Here is a 19,381-nt window from a genome sequence, read left to right as displayed (position 1 = left end):
GACGAGCAGCTCTGTGAATGTATCGATGTACTTAGATTGAGTTAGGGAGTAATCGATTCAATGTAATCAGAGAGCGAGCTGGGAAATCTTCTAGCATTCAACTAGAAGAACTGCCAAACTAATATAGTCTGACTTAGCTGTTATATAATGAAATGCTTTGGAAAAAGTGTCTGCTAATATGACTGTAAAATGTACATTTAAAAAAATAACATATTGTATTGTACTGATCTTAATACACTTTTGATACAGCTGCAAGCAAAGCACGTCCTTAGTTAATGGCCAAGGTAAGACCCGCCGACAGAAAGGTACGGTAATTCAGGGTCAAGGGTCCACATTGTTGCTGTTTCCACATTGTTATCCACTTTCTTTTCTGATTAGAAAAAAGTCTAACCTTTAGAGAACCTACGAAATTTACATTACCATTTGAACCTTTGAATTTTTTTTTCTTTGTAGCGATAATAATTGCAATCATTTATATTAATAATTATAATTAATTATAACATTGTGATGCACTAGGAGATTAACACATTTTTTGCTTAATGTCTTATTAACCCCTGATATCACTGTTATTATATCTAATTGCACTTTTGACACTCAGGGAATAATGTAATATATAATATATATGCAGTTGCTCTTCTTTATTACTAATCCAATGACACTAACTTGCGTGAAGCATCTGAAGATAAAGCTCTTGAATCTTACCTAGAGCTTTTATACTGCGTTTAGTGTAAACAGCTCAGCGGCTTGTCATTAATAAGGATAATAATTCATTGAATTAGTGTATTGCTTTAAATAAGTGATACGTGAGGCAAAGATTAAATGTGATGGATTTGTGTCTCATAAACGACTGATCACTGTCTGTTTAAAAACCGAATCTAACAAAACTAAACAACTAATGTTGTTAACTATAGACGTTAACTACGTCGATGTTGTAGATGTATATTTATGTTATATATTATATTTATTATGTTAACTTGTTGTTAGATAGATGTCATAGATGGATGTTGTTAATATATGGATGTTGTTAACTCAGTAAATGTTGTTAAATATATAGATGTTGTTAACGATATAGATTGATGGCTGATAATAATATGTTGTTACCTAGGTGTTGTAGCCAGATAGATGTTAACTATATAAATGTCGTTAACTAAATGGATGTGGTTTTAAACTTGTATCCATGCATCTAGTGGTGCTGGCTAGAACAGCATCTTTAAGCAGAACTTTCAGACACAGAAAGTGTGCGTGTGTGTGTGTGTGTGTGTGTGTGTGTGTGTGTGTGTGTGTGTGTGTGTGTGTGTGTGTGTGTGTGTGTGTGTGTGTGTGTGTGTGTGTGTGTGTGTGTGTGTGTGTGTGTGTGTGTGTGAGTGTGTGTGTGTGTGTTTACGCGCGCGAAAGGGCAAGGGGTCTGAATGGACGATGGGTATCATTGATCGTACCGTGGTTTGTTGCCAGGGTTAGGGTTAGGGTTACTAACCCTGTCTCAATTGATCCACAGCAAACAAATGGTGCGGCTGGTGAACTGTCATCCGGCTCTCCTCTTAATGAGAGTTTGGCGACATCTCCTGGCCTTTAAAATCCTCAAGGGAATGCAACTAAAACGGAAAGGGGAAAAGCAACTATAATTGTACTTTTTTCACGTTATGACCTGTAACATCACTCTATTTTGTTTATCTTCTGATCCAATTGCGCTGATATATGACCAGATAAACACAGAAGGTTACGGCGCTCGGATAGATTTTCACTGTTTCCTAATTTAAAGACCCATTGTTAAAATGAAAGGTATATTTGCCTATACATATAAACCTATATTTGGATAGATGTTTAAAACCTGGATTATGAATCCGTTAAGAAACTAGCTTCATAAGTAGTAATAACGCACGCACAAAATCAAATACACACACACACACACACACACACACACACACACAGAGACACACACACACACACCAATCTCTGGTTACTTGTTCTGGTACGTGGGAGTGCTGTGCAAAAGAGGACGGCCACCCCGACTGGCCCCACATCGTGTGTGGATGTCAGACTGGGAGTCTAAAGAACACCAGATCATGGGAAGAAGGATAGGGAGAGAGGGTATAGGCTGGCTTGCATGTCTCTTCATCACAATTACAGTCAGGGGACAGGGGGGGTGGGGGTCGACAAGAACAAACTGGAAGTCTTAAAGGGAAGATAAGAACAACAAGAATAAAGAAAACAACATAGGGATCTGCAATCTCAACATGAAATAACAGCACAAATGTGAAGATGTTATGAGGTTATGATCCGTGACCTTACATAATAATGCAAAATGTGCAGCGTAAAATAGGGTTAGTTGGGTATATTTATTATCTATGTATTATTATATGTTATAAAGCCCCTCAATACAGGGATGCAAATGACCACATTTTACAAAATATATAACTTTTAAGCCTTCAAGAGTGTATCTAACCAGATGTGGAAGAAACATGGAGAGCAGCTCGTAGGAGAGGCCTTCACTGCCATAGGAAGGGTTAACCAACTCTAACCAGTACCCAACATATCGATAACCATGTATTAACCATTGCCTAAAATGTTCTAGGTTCGAACAGTTTTCAGTCTGTAAGCATATCCATCCCTTAACAAGATAGCCTACTACCTACTACCCTATATGCTAGTACTATGGGAGAAAATTACGGAGGTTTAAAGGAAGTATGAGTAATATCTTGCCCACATGTTTGAAACCAGTTTATTACCCCTCCTGATAGCTCTCTTCAAGGAGCTCCTGATCCATTGTCTAGATAAGAGCTGGCTTTAGGATGACCGGTGACCACTGAAGCTGTTATCTCTCTATATTCAATGACCTCAGTCTTTTTCTCACTTCACTTATATGTTAAGGTTAACCAAGCATTGTCAAAAACGTGACTAAGTGTTAAATGCTGTATTAGTGTATTTACCTTATGGTTAAAGGAGCCATAAGCCATCCCATTTGAAGGAAAGGTCAACAAAGGACTTCATCATGAGGGACATTCACGTGTCACTCATTTATACCATTTGCCAATACAGAGATAAAACCTGGTTACTTAGCTGTCTGTCAAATGGCCCCTATAAAGGTTGTAAACCTCTGTATATCTGGCTCACATCATCCATGAAAGGAAGAGATGGGGAGGCTGAGGTCCACAAGGAAGAAAGGAGTCCGACGGTGTCTCTCTCACTATTCTTACATCAACTTAAAGGTTCAAATATATAGTTATTAATAGTTGAAAATTGTGCGAATGCATGCTTATTGTCTAAGTAGATTTTCATTGTACTTTTGTATGTAATATCTCTCTTTGATTATACATGGCTCAACTCATAAGAACATAAGGTTCATCATATGTTTTTTGCTATCTGCTATCCTACTAGGACCTAATCCTAGTAGCTACTACTACCATATCGGCTATCGAACTGTGACCCTACTACCTACTACTACTACTACTACTACTATCATATCTGAACCTACTTACCAGGTGGCTACTAGTACTACTACCTACCCTACCAGCTCATTCATGAGATAACAACAAGCTGAAAGCAAGGCTAGACATAAACCAGGTCTTGCTAAATGACATTACGCATCTGGCGCTGCACGGTGGTCCATTAATGAAAGGAACTCCGGAGAGTTATATTCATAGTGACAGACATGTGGTCGCAGTCAGGGTTCGCTGGCATCTCTCCGATCCGATGTTTCTGTCACGGGGGCGTCTGCCGCTAAAACCAATGGTGCGTTCATGTCGATGGAAATTATGGGGAACATTTTCGCGAAGTCGGAAAGTTCGCGTGAACGACACACCTCATGACGCTGTTATGATTGTACTTCCGTTCGGCAATTCGGGACAAATTTTGAGGCGCGTTCACTCTCCTGGTGATAACGAGACGGCTCACCAGTGATGACGCTCACGCTACGCATGTTCCGGACAGCGACCGTTCATGTGCACTTGGGAAACAGCATGTTGGAAATCTAAAAGATCTTCACAGCAGGGTTTTTTTATCCGAAAAAAACAGTCAGAACTAAATACAACTTATAGGATCAGTTTCAAATTTGCATGCCTTTATTTCCTTGATGCCTATCACCTACTATCCTTTTGCTTTTATTAATGAGAAGCACATACAGTATTGCCACTGTATGGAAGGCAACACTTGCCCTTATCTAGAGCTGGTTTATCAGTACACAACGTTTAAAACTGAGCAAAGTCATGCCAACAGACGTTACAACGTCAATCAATTGTAAAGTATGTGATATGATGGTTGATTCTTTTATATTGAGTAAAACTATGGACCTTAAAGACAAAAACGTTCACGTGAGGCTTGCAGCCAGGGAAACCGACGGTGATTGATTGTATTTCCGCTATACAAAAAAACGTAATGCATAAGGAATAAGCAATGCTGAGTTTAATTGAACATTTCAGTATGCAGAACGTGGAAGTGTTTTAACACTTCAGCTGAATATAAAACTTCAGGTAGACCTATTTATATTCATTAGGATTTTTTTTAAATTAGGCCAGTTGTGATCCTTTATTGCTTATATAGTTGTCATGAAGTTGACCATGTATTTAGATAGCAAAACAGAATGAATAGTTTAATAATATCTACGTCCTATTTTTGACAGTACTTCAGTAGAGTAGTGTTATCCTGTGTTGATATGTGGTACTGCACCCACATCACGGCTATCTGCTGCCCCCTGGCGGCATGTTATGTGTAGATACAGGTCTTTCCTGGAAACCCCGTGTTGCGGGCTGCATACGAGATGTGGGTCCTCATCATTCCTCATATGAATACTGCAGTAATTGCCGACACGGGCACGAGACAACTGGACATTAAAGATAATTTGCCCATACAGGCACATCTGATGCTTCTTATGGTTATTTCTGCAAGCACAAGAACACAAAAAATTATGGCTTTGCCTTCTCATTATACAAATATTCACAGAATGAAAAATTGCTTGGAAATATGGTAAAGAAAAATAGTCAATGTTGCTACAATTTATTTTTTCTGTTAGTGGGTGACCTTTATTATAATGATATGTGATACAATAAATATGTGAAACTTTTCAATCCAAATAGACTGCTTGGTATTTTCATATAGCGACGACTGGATGGAGGTTACCCCATCAGACATTTAGTGAATAGTACACTGTGTACTGTCATACCGGGCTTGAAATCTTATAAGACAGCCATGCTCAAAATCCTATAAAACATCATGTATTATTGGCTTCATGCTGTCAAATCGTCTTGGGAATCAGACTCCAAACGTGTTTACGCACAGCGTGTGTCACGCCCACTGGTGAGATCTTTACGGAGATTGGCTGACTAAGAAAACCGACACTCGGTAGAATCGGTGATTGGTCAAGTCTCCCTTGCACATTACGTCATGCCTCATCTTTTTACACAGGGAGGTAGAGAGAGGGAATACGTAATGGTTTGATTCCCTTTGCCCTTGCAATGGTCGTCATTCTGCTATTACTTGGCAAATTCCTCAACCGGGAGTTGCAATGAAGGTATGGTGGCGATTTCTTCTGAGCGAACAGTATTTCTAAATTATGAAACGATGCTATTATAATTGCAACTTTCGGACGATACGCAAGACGTAGGGAATTTGGTACCCTAACGTCAATGCAAGTTGTCACAGTCTGGAAATCTATTTGTATTCATGGATTACCGAATCGCCGGTGAAACCTTTCGTTAATTCTCAAGCGTAAGTTTACAAACGAACAAATGGTCTCCATTGCAAGTGCATTTCCGGTTTTCCAATGTGAGCTTATATCCCAATGCCATATTTCCTGCATCTTTCGGTGTGTGTCTGTGCTTGCTGCACACTGTCACTAATTGTGATTCCTCATTTGAACATCATTGTTATTGTTCGCCTGAGTCACGAGCAGTGGGCATCCAATAGTGCAATGTTCATTCATCCTAAACCTTTAATCCGCTTTTAATGTGGTAGAAACGTATCGTACTCTCTGCTGAGGCTTCAGTGAGCTGCAGGGTTTTCTTCTTGTCGAGACACAGCTATTGACTGACATCGTTTTAGCGTGCAGCATTGTGGGAGATTCTAGAAAAAGAAACACTGATGGAGGTGGCCCTAATGTGCCTTTTAGTGGTCTTTGGTAGTTCAAACCTAGAATAACACCAAATATAGATTGTAACATTTCCCCAGCACACCACAATAATAATAATAATAATCATATATTAAGTTGTGGCCGAACCAACTGGGGGAAACGTACTATTATTAGAATAATTATTAATTTGTTGAGCTGTAGAAGATTGGATAGCTATTTTGATATGGCTGAAATATGGATGAAGAACTGACTTTAAATTATAGTTGCAGTGCATGTTTTAGACCTGTTATTTCTTATTTTATTTTTAATTGAAAAGCATTTTTCTACCCACGGGGAGCAGAACACACAGCAAACCACAACCTCTGCCAAAATAGGAAACCGTAGGCTGAGAGTGGAAAGATAGTGACACATTTATAAAATAGCAATTCAACCTATAAATCTGTGATCTGTACAGTATTGAATTATAGTGGTTTGGGATCTGATAGACATTAGTTGAGTTTTTTTATCAGTTGGGATGCTGTATCTTCCTAGGTTGTCTTAACATGCTTATAGCAGTCTATAGATGAATATTTCAACTAAAATGATTCCCTCAGCTGTCATCTACCCCCCAAGAACAATTGAAAGCCTAGTGAATACATATTGATTTCAGTGTACACACAGTACTAATCCTGAATCATTACCCCCCCCCCCCCCCCACACACACACACACACACACACACACACACACACACACACACACACACACACACACACACACACACACACACACACACACACACACATCACATCATCGACTGCAAACATCAAACTTGCATTAAGCGCAATTAATAATGTAAAACTTCGCAAGCATCTTGGTTTTCAAAGCTTCTTGTGCCTTGAAATTGACTGAAAAGACTGTTGATAGACGCTTGTCTTGTCACTCCAGGCCCTCATATTGGGAGGAAGTGCGTTTGCTCGAATTCACAGTAGAGTTAGCTGCCTTCAGTGGTAGACTAGAGAGCGGAGAGATCTTCATTATCACAGTAGCCTCCTGGGTTCAGCCTGAGAGAGGAAGCTAGCTCACAAGCTCATGTTTGGAGTACAGTGAGCTGACATCAATGCTGGCCTCCTGGGTGGAGATCTAACAAGGATGTGGGCTTAAGCTGTCAGAAGAAGCACAAGCTGAACAGAAATTAGAAGAACAAAGAGTATTTTTTTTTACATCTCAATTGTGATATTCTTAACTTAATTATTCCCATCACACACGCTATTTGTTTTTCTGTATATATTCTGTCCGTAGTGAACAAACACATAGTGTACTGTGATCTGTTTTACCTACGGTACATACTTAGGCATATGATTTAAATCAAAAGCTTTTAGAGGATTCCCTTAGATGCAAGTCTATTATAATTTATTTTCCGGATCAAGTGGTAGGGGGGCCAAGCATGGTTCATAGTTACTATGAAGTGATGTAACGCAGCCCTGAGAAAGTAATTAGTTTCGGAGTGACTTAGAGAGAACCCATCAGACTTATTGAGGATGATGATTGCTGACTTGGCAGTAAGCCATGAAGCGGCTGTCTTGTGTTAAGAAATGGAGTCTAGTTGGACCGTGATTTACCTTCGGTAGTTTCAGTAGTCAACTCCAAAGATCACTTTGATGATGAGAATACACAACCTTATGATGGCTGTCGAGGAGGTTTGTGGAGCGTTCAGATTGGTTCCCTTCATTTCTGTGACTCCTATTTAAGTATACAAATCTGCACTTGGTACACTAACCCTAACCCTAGAAGCCTGAAAACTATCCTCAAAACAAACCATATTCCATAGTAATCTGGTGGAAAGACCCATATTCCATAGTAATCTGGTGGAAAGACACAAAATGCTGACAACAGGAATAGAATAACATATTGTAACCCACCTTGTCTACTCCTACACACACACGCACGCACACACACACGCACGCACACACACACACACACACAATGGGGACAGACCGTGCAGTATGCTGATGTCAGTTATTGATTTGCTCGGTGCCTGAAACAGTAGACCCCCCCCCCCCCGCCACCCACACTCATTAGTATAAGTATAGTATAGTATAATGCTGGTGGTGCTAGTGGCCCTGATGGTGTTCGTTGTGCTGGGAGAGAGCATGAGCCCCAGTCTGTAAAGCAGAGGACGTGCACATGATCTGGTACACATGATGTCATGCATATGATGGGAGCTAGCATGCAACGGTGCTCTGCTGCTGCACGGTCATCCCTCAACGTTCTGCATTTGCGTCGGTCATGGTGTTCCGAGTGAATGGAGAATGTTTAGCGGGCGCCTGAGAAAACTCATTAAAATCCTTTTCATTGTGGTGAGCCCCCCTAATGATGCTTGCTATCTGAGCAAGCAGTATACTGTAGTGTACTCCTCTCTGGCCATCCTCCTCCCCCCTTACACTCTATTAATACCCCTTCCTTCTTCATCTCTTGCCTTTTTATTTAGAAATACTTATTTTCATTAATTCATTCATTCATTCATTCATTCGTTCATTCATTAATTCATTAATTCATTCAATCACTCAAGCTGCTTGTCCCACCCCTGTGTGCATCATGATAATGATATTTTCAACAAGCTAAGCTAGCAGATACAGCGCTCTGCTCATCCCTGGGCCTGGGTTATAAATATCTATCATGACGGCGCTGTCGGCGCTCTACTGTACGGTGGTACACTGTTCTTTACACACTCTCTCTGCACACTGTTGTTACAGACCTGTTGTTCTACACACGTTCTCCACACTTTCTCTCATTCTAACCCTTACCATGTTCAGCATGTTGTTCTCGTTTTGTTCTGAAATTGATACAAACTAAAAGCTTTTTTGTGTGTGTGTGTTTGTTTATGTCTGTGTCTGCCTGCGTGTGTGTGTGTGTGTGTGTGCGTGTGTGTGTGTGTGTGTGTGTGTGTGTGTGTGTGTGTGTGTGTGTGTGTGTGTGTGTGTCCGTATCTGTGTGTGTGTGTGTGTGCGTGTGTGTGCGTGTGTGTATGTGTGCGCGTGTGTGTGTGCGTGTGTGTGTGTGTGTGCGCGTGTGTGCATGTGTGTGTGTGTGTGCTTGTGTGTGGTCCTCAGGCGGGGGCGTCCTCGATGTGGGCGTCATGCTGTGGGTTGCTGAACGAGGTGATGGGGACCGGGACGGTCCGGGCCCAGCCGCCGGGCTTCGGGGCCGGGGCCGGGCCCTTCCGCTTCGCCCCTAGCGCCGGGTACTCCACCTACCCCCCCACCAGCTCAGGGAGCGCGGGGCAGCTCTGCAAGGCCTGCGGACTGGCCTTCTCCGTCTTCAGACGCAAGGTAAGGAGAAAGGGTGGCGGTGGTGGTGGTGAGGCTGATAGTGATGGTGGTAATGGTGGTGGGGGTGGTGGTGATGGAGGTGGGAGGGATAATGGTTGGGATTGAGGGGATGGTGGTGCTGATGGAGGTGGTAGTGATAATGGTGGTAGTGGTGATGGGGCTTATGGGGATGGTCATAATGGTGGTGGGGATGGAGGTGGTGGTTATGGATGTGTTAGCAAATCATGTGCTGGTGATCCAGGTGGTATTGATAATAGCAGAGGTGGTGTGGATGGTGGTGATCTTTGTATTGCTACTAGACGAGTGGTCCAGGAGATCAAAGGAAAATCAACAACCGTGGCTAGACCACAAAGCATAAACAAATAACTCGATGTATTGTGCGTGTAGGAAATCAAGACTAAGTATCAGTCCGGTTTCGCTCCACGATGAAGCAAGGCCTTACCTCATCACTATCTGCTCTCCAATAACTATGATCAGAACCTCCCCAGGCAGTGGCAGGCTAACGAGGGCTCCAGCGGCCTCCTGACACCCCTTGGTGGCGTCCCTGCCTGCACCTCCAGTCAGAGCAGATAGAGCGGTCCCCTCGGCCAGCCTGACGCCAGCCCCATCAGGCCTTGTGTTTGGCCGTGGAGAGATGATATCGTGGTCCCTGGATAGCGCTAGTGAGCTGATAATAAACATAATCGATCAATGGGGAAATTACCTATTTTTTGTAGTTTGAGTGTATTGGAAACGTAGTTGGAGTGTATATTTGGAATTTGTAGTTAGAGTGTTTTTTTGGAATCTTTTTGTAATCTTTTTGGAGTGTGTGTTTGGAGTGGGTGTTTGGAGGGTGTAATGCACTTGAAAGGCAGGGGGAGAATCCTGCTGCCGGATTGACCTTTCTGTACCCTGTCCGTTTGTATTTGTTTAATCCGACAGACCATTTAACTGTTGAAAGCAGACGGGAAGCGCATGGCAAATGTCAGCACAGCAGCTGGACTTTCAGATACATTCACGATGTCTCTTCTTCTTCTTTAGATATCTCCTATAAAAGAATAGTGTATGGACAACGATCCTTCGCTTTGGGAGTGTGTGGTTCTAAAAGCATTATCAAGTCATTCAACGCTGGTTCATCCATATTGATGTAGAATCGTTCTAAGCCTGACGGTAGAAGCTCTTAGTAAGGCAAGGTGTAAATAGCACTGGATAAAATCTTGGTTCTTATCATAAGTCATGGAACTTGGCAATAGAAAAGTAAGGAATAAAGGGAGACAGAGTATGGCGGGTTGGCAGGATAATATCGCGGCCCGGTCTGCACACAACTTGACCTGGACCTGAACCCCCCCTTGCCTGCTCCTTAAAGACAAATCTCAAATCTCTTCTGTTAATAGACCAGAGACCCCGATGTGTTTCCACACCGTTCTCCATCCTTTGTCCTCGCCTTCCTTAAATCATCACTTGCTAAACGATTTTCGGCGAAGCGTCGAAAAACAGGAAAGAACTTTAATCCGAAAACAATTGCACACCGATCCCTCCTCCCACACTCTACCCCCCCCCCCCCCCCCTGCCCCCCCACCCCCCCTGAAACCGGGTGGAACTTATATCTATGAAATAAATTACAGGCAGGGGGTGGTAACAGAACTACGTAGAGATATTGGAGACGGTGCAGGAGTTTTATGAGGAGTTATATAACAGGTGGGGGGGGGGGGGGGGGGGGGTGAAGGTAGCACAGAGGAGGTGCTGGATAGTATAGATAGTGTGAGCTGAGTGAGGCTGATGGGAGCTGCTGTGACGGGGAAATCGACGTGAAGGAGGTGATGGAAGCGGCGGAGGCATTAAACAGCGGAAAAACTGTCGACTCTTGAACCCCACACTTCCGTCCCCCAGCACATCTGTTGCGACTGCAAGAAGAGCTTCTGCGCGCCGTGCTCGGTGCTGCAGGAGCACCTCCGCTGCTGCTCCACCTGCCACCTGCTGCGCAGCACGGCCTTCCAGCGGCCCCGCCTCATGCGGCTGCGCGTCAAGGAGCTGCGGCAGTACCTGCTGCTGCGCAACATCCCCACCGACACCTGCCGCGAGAAGCAGGACCTGGTGGACCTGGTGCTCTGTCACCAGGGGGCCGGAGACACGCCCGGACCCCTGGTGGAGGAGGAGGAGGAGGAGGAGGAGGAGGAGGAGGAGGCGGAGGAGTTGGCGGCGTTGGAGGAGGAGGAGGAGGAGGAGGAGGCGCGGGAGTTGGAGGAGGAGCTTGAGGCGGTGCTTGAGGAGGAGGAGGAGGACGGGGAGGAGGGGGAGGAGGGGGAGGTGGACATGGACAGTGTGCGCTCGCTGCCCCCCTCGGTGCACGCCTCCCCGCCCCTGTCGGCCGTCCCGTCGGTGTCGGGGTCTCCCGGGAGGCTGAGCCCCAGCAGCAGCTATGTGACGGCCAGCCAGGTAGGGACATGGGCACACTGTACACCGACCGACACACACACACTGTACACAGGGCCGTTGCACCAAATCCTGGGCCCCTATACAAGAGGTACTGATGGGCGACTCCTGACACTGTGGGCTGGTGGATTCAGCCCCCTGCGCTGAATTGTTGACGGGGGGGAGGGGGGGGGGGAGACGTGGCCGTGTGCGACTCCTGACACTATGGGTTGGTGGATAAATCTTTTTTTTTTTTTTTGCCATGGGCCCCCCCTCTGCCTTGGGCCCCCCCACAACTCCCTCACTTTCCCCCGCAGTCCGTCGGCCCTGACTGTACATACACTCACTCACTCACTCACTCACTCACTCACTCACTCACTCACTCACTCACTCACTCACTCACTCACTCACTCACTCACTCACTCACTCACTCACTAGGGATGGCGAATATGTAAAATATTCTTGACCGACCACCGAGCCTCATTAACCGGTTGAAACCGGTTAACCGATTAGTTTAGTTTGGAGGAGACGGAAAAATTTAGTGTGAGGGATAATTTTTTTCACTTCACACAAAAAGATCTTGGAATGAGATGGCTAACTGTAGTCTTAGAGCGTTTACTCTACTGTCCATATTCATTTAGAGATCGTATTCTCCGCCGCTCGCATGCGGGAATAATTAAGACTTGAGGAGAAATTAAACAGTGGGCTAGAGACGCGGTGTCCGTCCAACTTCCAATAAGTCAACGTTTAACGTTGATACGGTCAACCATCGGTCAATTGGTCATCGGTTAACATCCCTATCACTCACTCACTCACTCACTCACTCACTCACTCACTCACTCACTCACTCACTCACTCACTCACTCACTCACACAAACACACACACACACTGTACATACACTGTACATATGCACACACTCACTCACTCACAGACTGTACATAAGAAACACACACACTGTACATAAATACACACACGTACATGTACATATCTATCAGACTACATGTTCACCCTGGTGAACATGTAGTTCACCAGGGTGAACATGTAGTTTACGGGCGGTAGAAAAATACATGTGGTCTGTCTCTGGGCAGAACTGACACACACACCTGTTCAGTCTGGCAGAAGGGCTCAAGAAGTCGGTCGTGTTTCTTACACATCGCCCGTAAAACATGTAGTTACGGACGGTAGAAAAAAAACACCTTGTTGGGGTAGAAAACCTTCTGTACAAATACGTGTGCTGTATGTACAGTGTATGTATATACTGTATATGCAACCAGACCAGACTGCACAGGGTTTAATTCCTCTGCCTGTTTTTAGGTGCGTTACACTGAGCTGCTTATGTAATTCTCCAGCTGATCCTGTATGTGCCACAGCTGTAGCCAGGCAGGCCAGGCACTACAGCGTACCTTCATGTAACCCTTCCTTGTCCCCCAAAGTCCTCGGGCGGTGAACATGCGTTTGGAATTAGCCAGAGAGCCATTAGTGACGACGTCCCTGAGCTCCATACGGAGGAATGTCTTGCTTTCACTGGCAATATCAGAGGAGGTCAGATGGGAGAGAGACAGCGAGAGCTGGGCCCCATTGGTAATTAAATAGGGGCTCATGGTCAGGTGTGATGTCACACATAGTGCTGTCTTCAAGCCATTAGCTTATTGCTTTCCGCGCGGCTCAACGTGCCAGGGAACGCCTCGTGATAATCTCTCTTAAACACCTTCACTTTGGAAGCAGCTAGCCACTGAGTTGGCTAACTCTGTTGTTGTTCTACCTAAGTTGCTACTTCTAATACTACTATTACTAATGCTACTGAGACCACTACTACTATTTTTAATGATACAACTAGTACTACTATTACTAATGCTACTATGACTACTACTACTATTACTAATGATACAACTACTACTATTATTACTAATGCAACTACTACTACTACTACTATTACTACTATAACTAATGCTACTACTACTGCTCCTATTACTATTACTGCTTCTTGTGCATGAGACAACAGCTCTGTATCATTCCTCTAATCACCACTTATTGATTTTTTTTATCGATTAGGCTACGCTGTTGGGATTGTTGTTGTTGTTGTTGCAGCTGATCACAGCATTTTGTTGTGAAATGGAAGTGTGTAGGGTCAACACACACACACACACACACACACACACACACACACACACACACACACACACACACACACACACACACACACACACACACACACACACACACACACACACACACACACACACACACACACACATTTGACCTCCACACTGCTTGTATTTGCATTTTATGGACTTATGCCTGAGTAGAGAACTATAAAGCATCCCTACTAGACACATTGATTACCTTACCTCTGCCAACCTCTTATTAAATCAAACTATAAGTCCTAGACATTGATTAAATAAACAATTTTATTGAATCAAGATTATAAATCACACTTTAACTCCTAGACATTGATTGACTAACCCCTGCTTGAATTAAGTTAATAAATCAAACTATAAATCCTAGAGATTGATTAAATAACCAATTTTTTAATCCAAATAATAAATCACAAGATAAATCCTAGACATTGATTAACTAACCTATTTTTAAATCAAGATAATCAGTCGAACTATAACTCCTAGATATTGATTAACTTACCTCTGCCTTGATCAAGTGTTTCAAGCGTAATTGAGAAATTGAGGAGCTAACACCTTTTTTCCACGAGTTTAGTGCTAATAAACGCTTTGTAGTCTGACCATATGAAATATGGTTTTGAATTCCCTTTTATTGATCATGGGGCTGTCTGCGGAGAAGGCCTCGTGCTTGATCGATGCGATATTAAAACCCGTGACCTCACCCCTTTCCCTGCGTCGTGTTCATCCTGACGTTATGTTGGTCCGGATCGATGTCCCCTACTCATGTGGTGTCCCCCGTCTCCCTCCCTGCAGGGGCACGGGAGCACTCCCACCGTTTCCCTGCTCAACCTGGAGGAGACTGAACACATCATGGAGGTAACCACATTCACGGCTGCAGGAAATGAGAATCGCCCTGTTTACGAAAACACATTTCCAAAATATCCCCCGTTAATGTCGTCTTTCTCCCTTTTTTTAGGAATATTCCTATTTGATAACCCTAAAAATAGGACAAAATTAGTTTAGCTGATTATTTTTTAACAAAGGAAAAAAATAATCATTTGAGATTAAGTTACCTTTGCTGTGGTTGCCGACTTGTGGAAGGTGGCTCCACTTTCAATCAGTAAAATCTGATCATGTTTCCCTACGACTTTCCACCGGTGATACTTTAATTTACTCAGATCCATCCAGCTGTCATTAAGCCAACTCGAGCCTAACCATAAGAATTTCCGCGCAAGAAGACACAGAGAGAACCATACTCCCCATCACCATAACAAACCCCAGAGCACCTCTTTCCATCCTCACTCCTCCCGTCTCTCGCTCCTCAGGTGAGCCCGGCCACCCAGAGAAGGATCCGGGCGTCGCTGTCCGACCTGGACACGGAGGAGGCCATCGAGATGCTGACGGTACGCCAGCTGAAGGAGATCCTGGCCCGCAACTTCGTCAACTACTCGGGCTGCTGTGAGAAGTGGGAGCTGCTGGAGCGCGTCCACCGGCTGTACAGAGAGAACCTGCAGAACAGGAAATCCAGTAAGGACCCCCCCCCCCCCCTCAGTGGGTGCACCCCGTTATAAATGCACGCATATCGCGACATTTACATTTACATTTAGGGCATTTAGCCGACGCTTTTATCCAAATGGACTTACAATAAGTCAGAAGAAAGGGAAACAATGTAATGCTGTCAGTACAGTAAGGATGTTCATAGATCCGAGTGCCAAGCACTTGGATCTTACAATCGTTAGGTTAACCCATTCCCTGTATACAACAAAGATAGCTAGGATAAGATGCTGCCCGATGCTAAGTACTATTTTGAAGTGCAAGGACGTACAACATGCAATAAGTGCGTAGATTAAGTGTCAGGACGTACAATAACAATAAGTGCTTAAGAGAAGTGTGTTGGGGTAAGGGGTGAGGCTATGCAGAGTCGAGGTGAACTCTGAACGTCGTTAGATCGTGACCTGAGATGTTTTTCTCTCTTCTAGTGGAGAATGTCAGCAACCCTATAACAGCAGGTAAGAGTTTTTTTACCCTGATTATTTTGTTAAATATTCAATCAAACGTTATTTATCAACTGAAAATAATGATGCAGTATTCTATATGGTGGAATCGTTGAAAGTTGTGTATTGCTGCAGAATAATAATCATTGTTTGTATTTGCTTCAAGTTGTAGCCTATCCCCCATCCATCTGCAACAGTGGCGTTGGAGGTAAGACCGTGGGTCTAAAGGCCTCCCCCTGCTCCTCTCCTAGCACTGACACACTGTGCTGTAAAGTTGTTGTAATGCATCTAGTCATAGTGTGGAGGAGCCCATCCCAAAGTCCTCCTGGATATAAACGTAACATCATTCATTATATAAGGAGCTTCCTGCTCATTTCCTTCCCGCTTTGTAATTTAATTCCCCGGACACTCTCCGACTTTGTGTCGAGGTGCTGTTCCTCTTTTGTCTTTCATTGCATCTCAAAGGACCAAAGCCTTTACATACCACCATGTCATTCATTTACAACGTCTTACCAATCTCTACAGAGTCGGTTAAGACCCCTCCTGCCTTCGTCTTTATACTGAAGCTGTCTTGAAGCTTTAGTATTTAAAGCTTTTAGTCTTTAGAGCTAAATCACCACCCCATTCCTATTCACCACCCAGTCATTTAGCAGAGGCCTTTATCCTTCACTGCTTGCAAGTGAATTGAAATGCATGTCATGACTGAGCCTTTCGGGTATAAAGGCTTTTTAGCTCGAGCATGCCTCCAAGAAACACCCGGTGACATCGGGGATTGCACCCCAGTCCCTTCCGACCCCCTAGCCACTACACTCCATCACATAAAAGGCCTTTAAGGTTTTTGCACCATCTTCCTGGAATAACCTGCAGGGGCAGCTCAAGCTTCAGGACCTAGTAACTCTCAGTGAATTTAAAGCTGTTGTTAAGAGTTTGACATCGGAATCCATTGGAAACTGCAATTGTTTTAGTCAATGATCTTTATGTATTATCACTATTGCACTTAGTATTGAACTTGTATTTTGCCTTGTGTTTTATGTTGGAACTGTGTACTGCAGTCCATCTTGGACAGGTCCCTCTTGTATACAGATTTTAAATTCAATGAGACTAACCTGGTTAAATAAAGGATATGATAATAATAATAATAATAATAATAATAATAATAATAATAATAATAATAATAATCATGCAGTGCCCCCTCTTTGAAATGAAAAACCACAGCTCTGGCCCTCCCCCTTCCCCTCCCTCAGACGGCGTGCGCTCTCCGCTGGCGTCGGACGAGAACCTGTGTCGCATCTGCATGGACGCCGTCATCGACTGCGTGCTGCTGGAGTGCGGTCACATGGTCACGTGCACCAAGTGCGGCAAGCGCATGAGCGAGTGCCCCATCTGCAGGCAGTACGTGGTGCGCGCCGTGCACGTCTTCAAGTCCTAGGCCGACCGAGCACAAAACCCAACCCCAAACGGGACAGAAACGGCCGCCGCTACCGCCGCCACGCCACGGCGTCGTCGGACCCCCCGGGGGTCACACGTTGAAGCCGTTGAAGCTGATTGGTTAGAATTAGCATGTCCACTCGGTCCAACCCCAACCCCCCACACTTCCCTGATCTCTTAGGGTTTGGGGCGGATGAAACGAAATTGCCTAAAGATCATCCCCTTGTTTTTGTTTTTTTTCTCAACTGATTCCAAATCTATTCCCAGTTCCGCTCCCCCTCTACTCCATTCCTACTGGCCGACACTGCAGTTGACTGTCATTGGCTGCACTGGGACACTCCCACTTTTTGCTCGTCAGTCTCTGGAACAGTCGGACCTCACGCTACTGTACTGTGGAAGACGCAGCGCCGCGTTTGGGATCTCACCTCTGTTGTTGTTCTAGATGACACGTCCCCATGGGACAATTGAAGTGGATCTGTTGTTGTTGTGGTTGTTGTTGTTGTTGTTGGCGAGGAGAAGAGGACAACGGTATTCCCGTGGGTTGGATGGAAGTGGACATAGTTTACACGTTCATGTCCACTCTGTGTACCCCCTTCCCCCTCTGTGTTGTCCAAATGTTTCAATATAAAAAACGGCGACGCACACTTGTGTGTGTGTATGTGTGTTTCAAACTGTCATGTGTCTAGACTTGAATCACCATGTACCCGGTGAGGGCCAAACTCCATGCCTTCAGACAACTAACATTTGTAGTTTCTTTGTACGTTTTCCGATATATGCATCTCATGACCAGCAAGCACCATAAGATAGTTGATATGTGTTTATATTTATTTTTATTTAAACCCTTTGGATTCAATCTCGTCAATTCCTTTTTTTCTATATGCTATTGCTCAGTTATGTTAATTTATGGTTAATCTGGTTAATTTAGCTTGATTGCTTTACATTGCGCTGTTGGTTCTCTTTCACATTTTATTTATGATCAGATGCCCTGATGTAAAAGCCTACGTTTTCTTTTTATTATTTTCATTTACACCAAGCAATGCCATCGTACTCAAGAGGTGTCTAAAGTATGTAATCTGTTTGTGTTGTCCATTCGTGTTTCCAAACTACTATCGGTATCAAAGTAGGTGCTTTTTAAAAATCTGTCTTCTGAGATTATGAATTATATCTATATTATAGTTTTTTTGTCATGTTGTCGAGATTGTCTCATACTTTGAAAGAGGGGGGCAGATTCCCCAACACCTGGTTTACGTTAACCTGTTTATGCAATTTTAAGATTTGTTTTTGTCATAAGATCAAGTTTACTTAAATGTTTTTTCAAAAAAAATTCTACTTATGACTTGCGGCATGTTGACATAAGACCAATGCTTATTCTGTTGAGTGAATCGCATTAGTAGATCGGTGTTTACTGATAAGTTATTAAATGTATACGTTTTTTTTCCAATTTTCTTCGGGAGACCTATAACATGTTTTTCCAATGTTGAATTAGCATAGAAGATAGAAGAAAGAAAAAAAGAAACAAGCATCAGAATGTATTCCCCTTAGTTAGACGAGATGGGTTTGTTGCCGTTATGTCATGCATCACATTTTTTCTGAGGCGACATCGGAAAATTGCATCAGATGCTTTTTTCGTTTTCCCGTTAGTTCCGTTCCTAGTCCACTACAAAAGGTGACTACTTGTCCAACAACGCACAGTCACTGTGTTAGCCTGTCTGTCCCTGCTGCTGGTCCTCCAAGATGTCACTCGTGGGCAGCTATGACGCGGTGGAACAAACCTCATCAGCACTGTCTCATGCTCCAGGATATTTATATTTTGGAAGGTGGAACATTTTATTTTGTTAAAACAAGAGAAAAAAAATGATTTATTAGATTCAAATAATAAATACAATACTTTAATCCAGCCAGGAGAAATGGTGCTTTGTCTTTATACCAACCTTACAATTCACATATTCAAGAGTTTACTTCTAATTTTCTATATTTTTTGGTGGAAAACACCCAAAACATATAGCTGGCACATGGCCAAATGGCCAAACTATTATTCAAATTATTCATTCTACGGTTTTGGGCATAGAAACATGAATGGGAA

At 43.6% G+C, this 19,381-nt stretch overlaps 1 protein-coding gene across 2 annotated transcripts; it reads left to right on the top strand.

The window, feature by feature from the left end:
* Positions 1-5,353: 5,353 nt before the first annotated feature.
* rnf34b (ring finger protein 34b) lies at positions 5,354-19,195 on the top strand. 2 transcript variants are annotated; one of them, XM_060050036.1, is made up of 8 exons: positions 5,354-5,503; positions 9,152-9,370; positions 11,240-11,785; positions 14,690-14,752; positions 15,202-15,403; positions 15,856-15,885; positions 16,037-16,078; positions 17,115-19,195. In XM_060050036.1, the coding sequence occupies exons 1-8, from the start codon at positions 5,498-5,500 to the stop codon at positions 17,297-17,299; spliced, it is 1,293 nt and encodes a 430-aa protein (XP_059906019.1). In that variant the 5' UTR covers positions 5,354-5,497; the 3' UTR covers positions 17,300-19,195. The 2 variants fall into 2 exon arrangements, with proteins under 2 accessions (XP_059906019.1, XP_059906020.1); XM_060050037.1 differs by having other exon boundaries at positions 5,357-5,700.
* The last annotated feature ends 186 nt before the right edge of the window (positions 19,196-19,381 follow it).

This window comes from Gadus macrocephalus, chromosome 4 (genome assembly GCF_031168955.1).
Source record: "Gadus macrocephalus chromosome 4, ASM3116895v1".
NCBI classification, from domain to species: Eukaryota; Metazoa; Chordata; class Actinopteri; order Gadiformes; family Gadidae; genus Gadus; species Gadus macrocephalus.
This window is presented reverse-complemented; position numbering and strand designations above follow the sequence as displayed.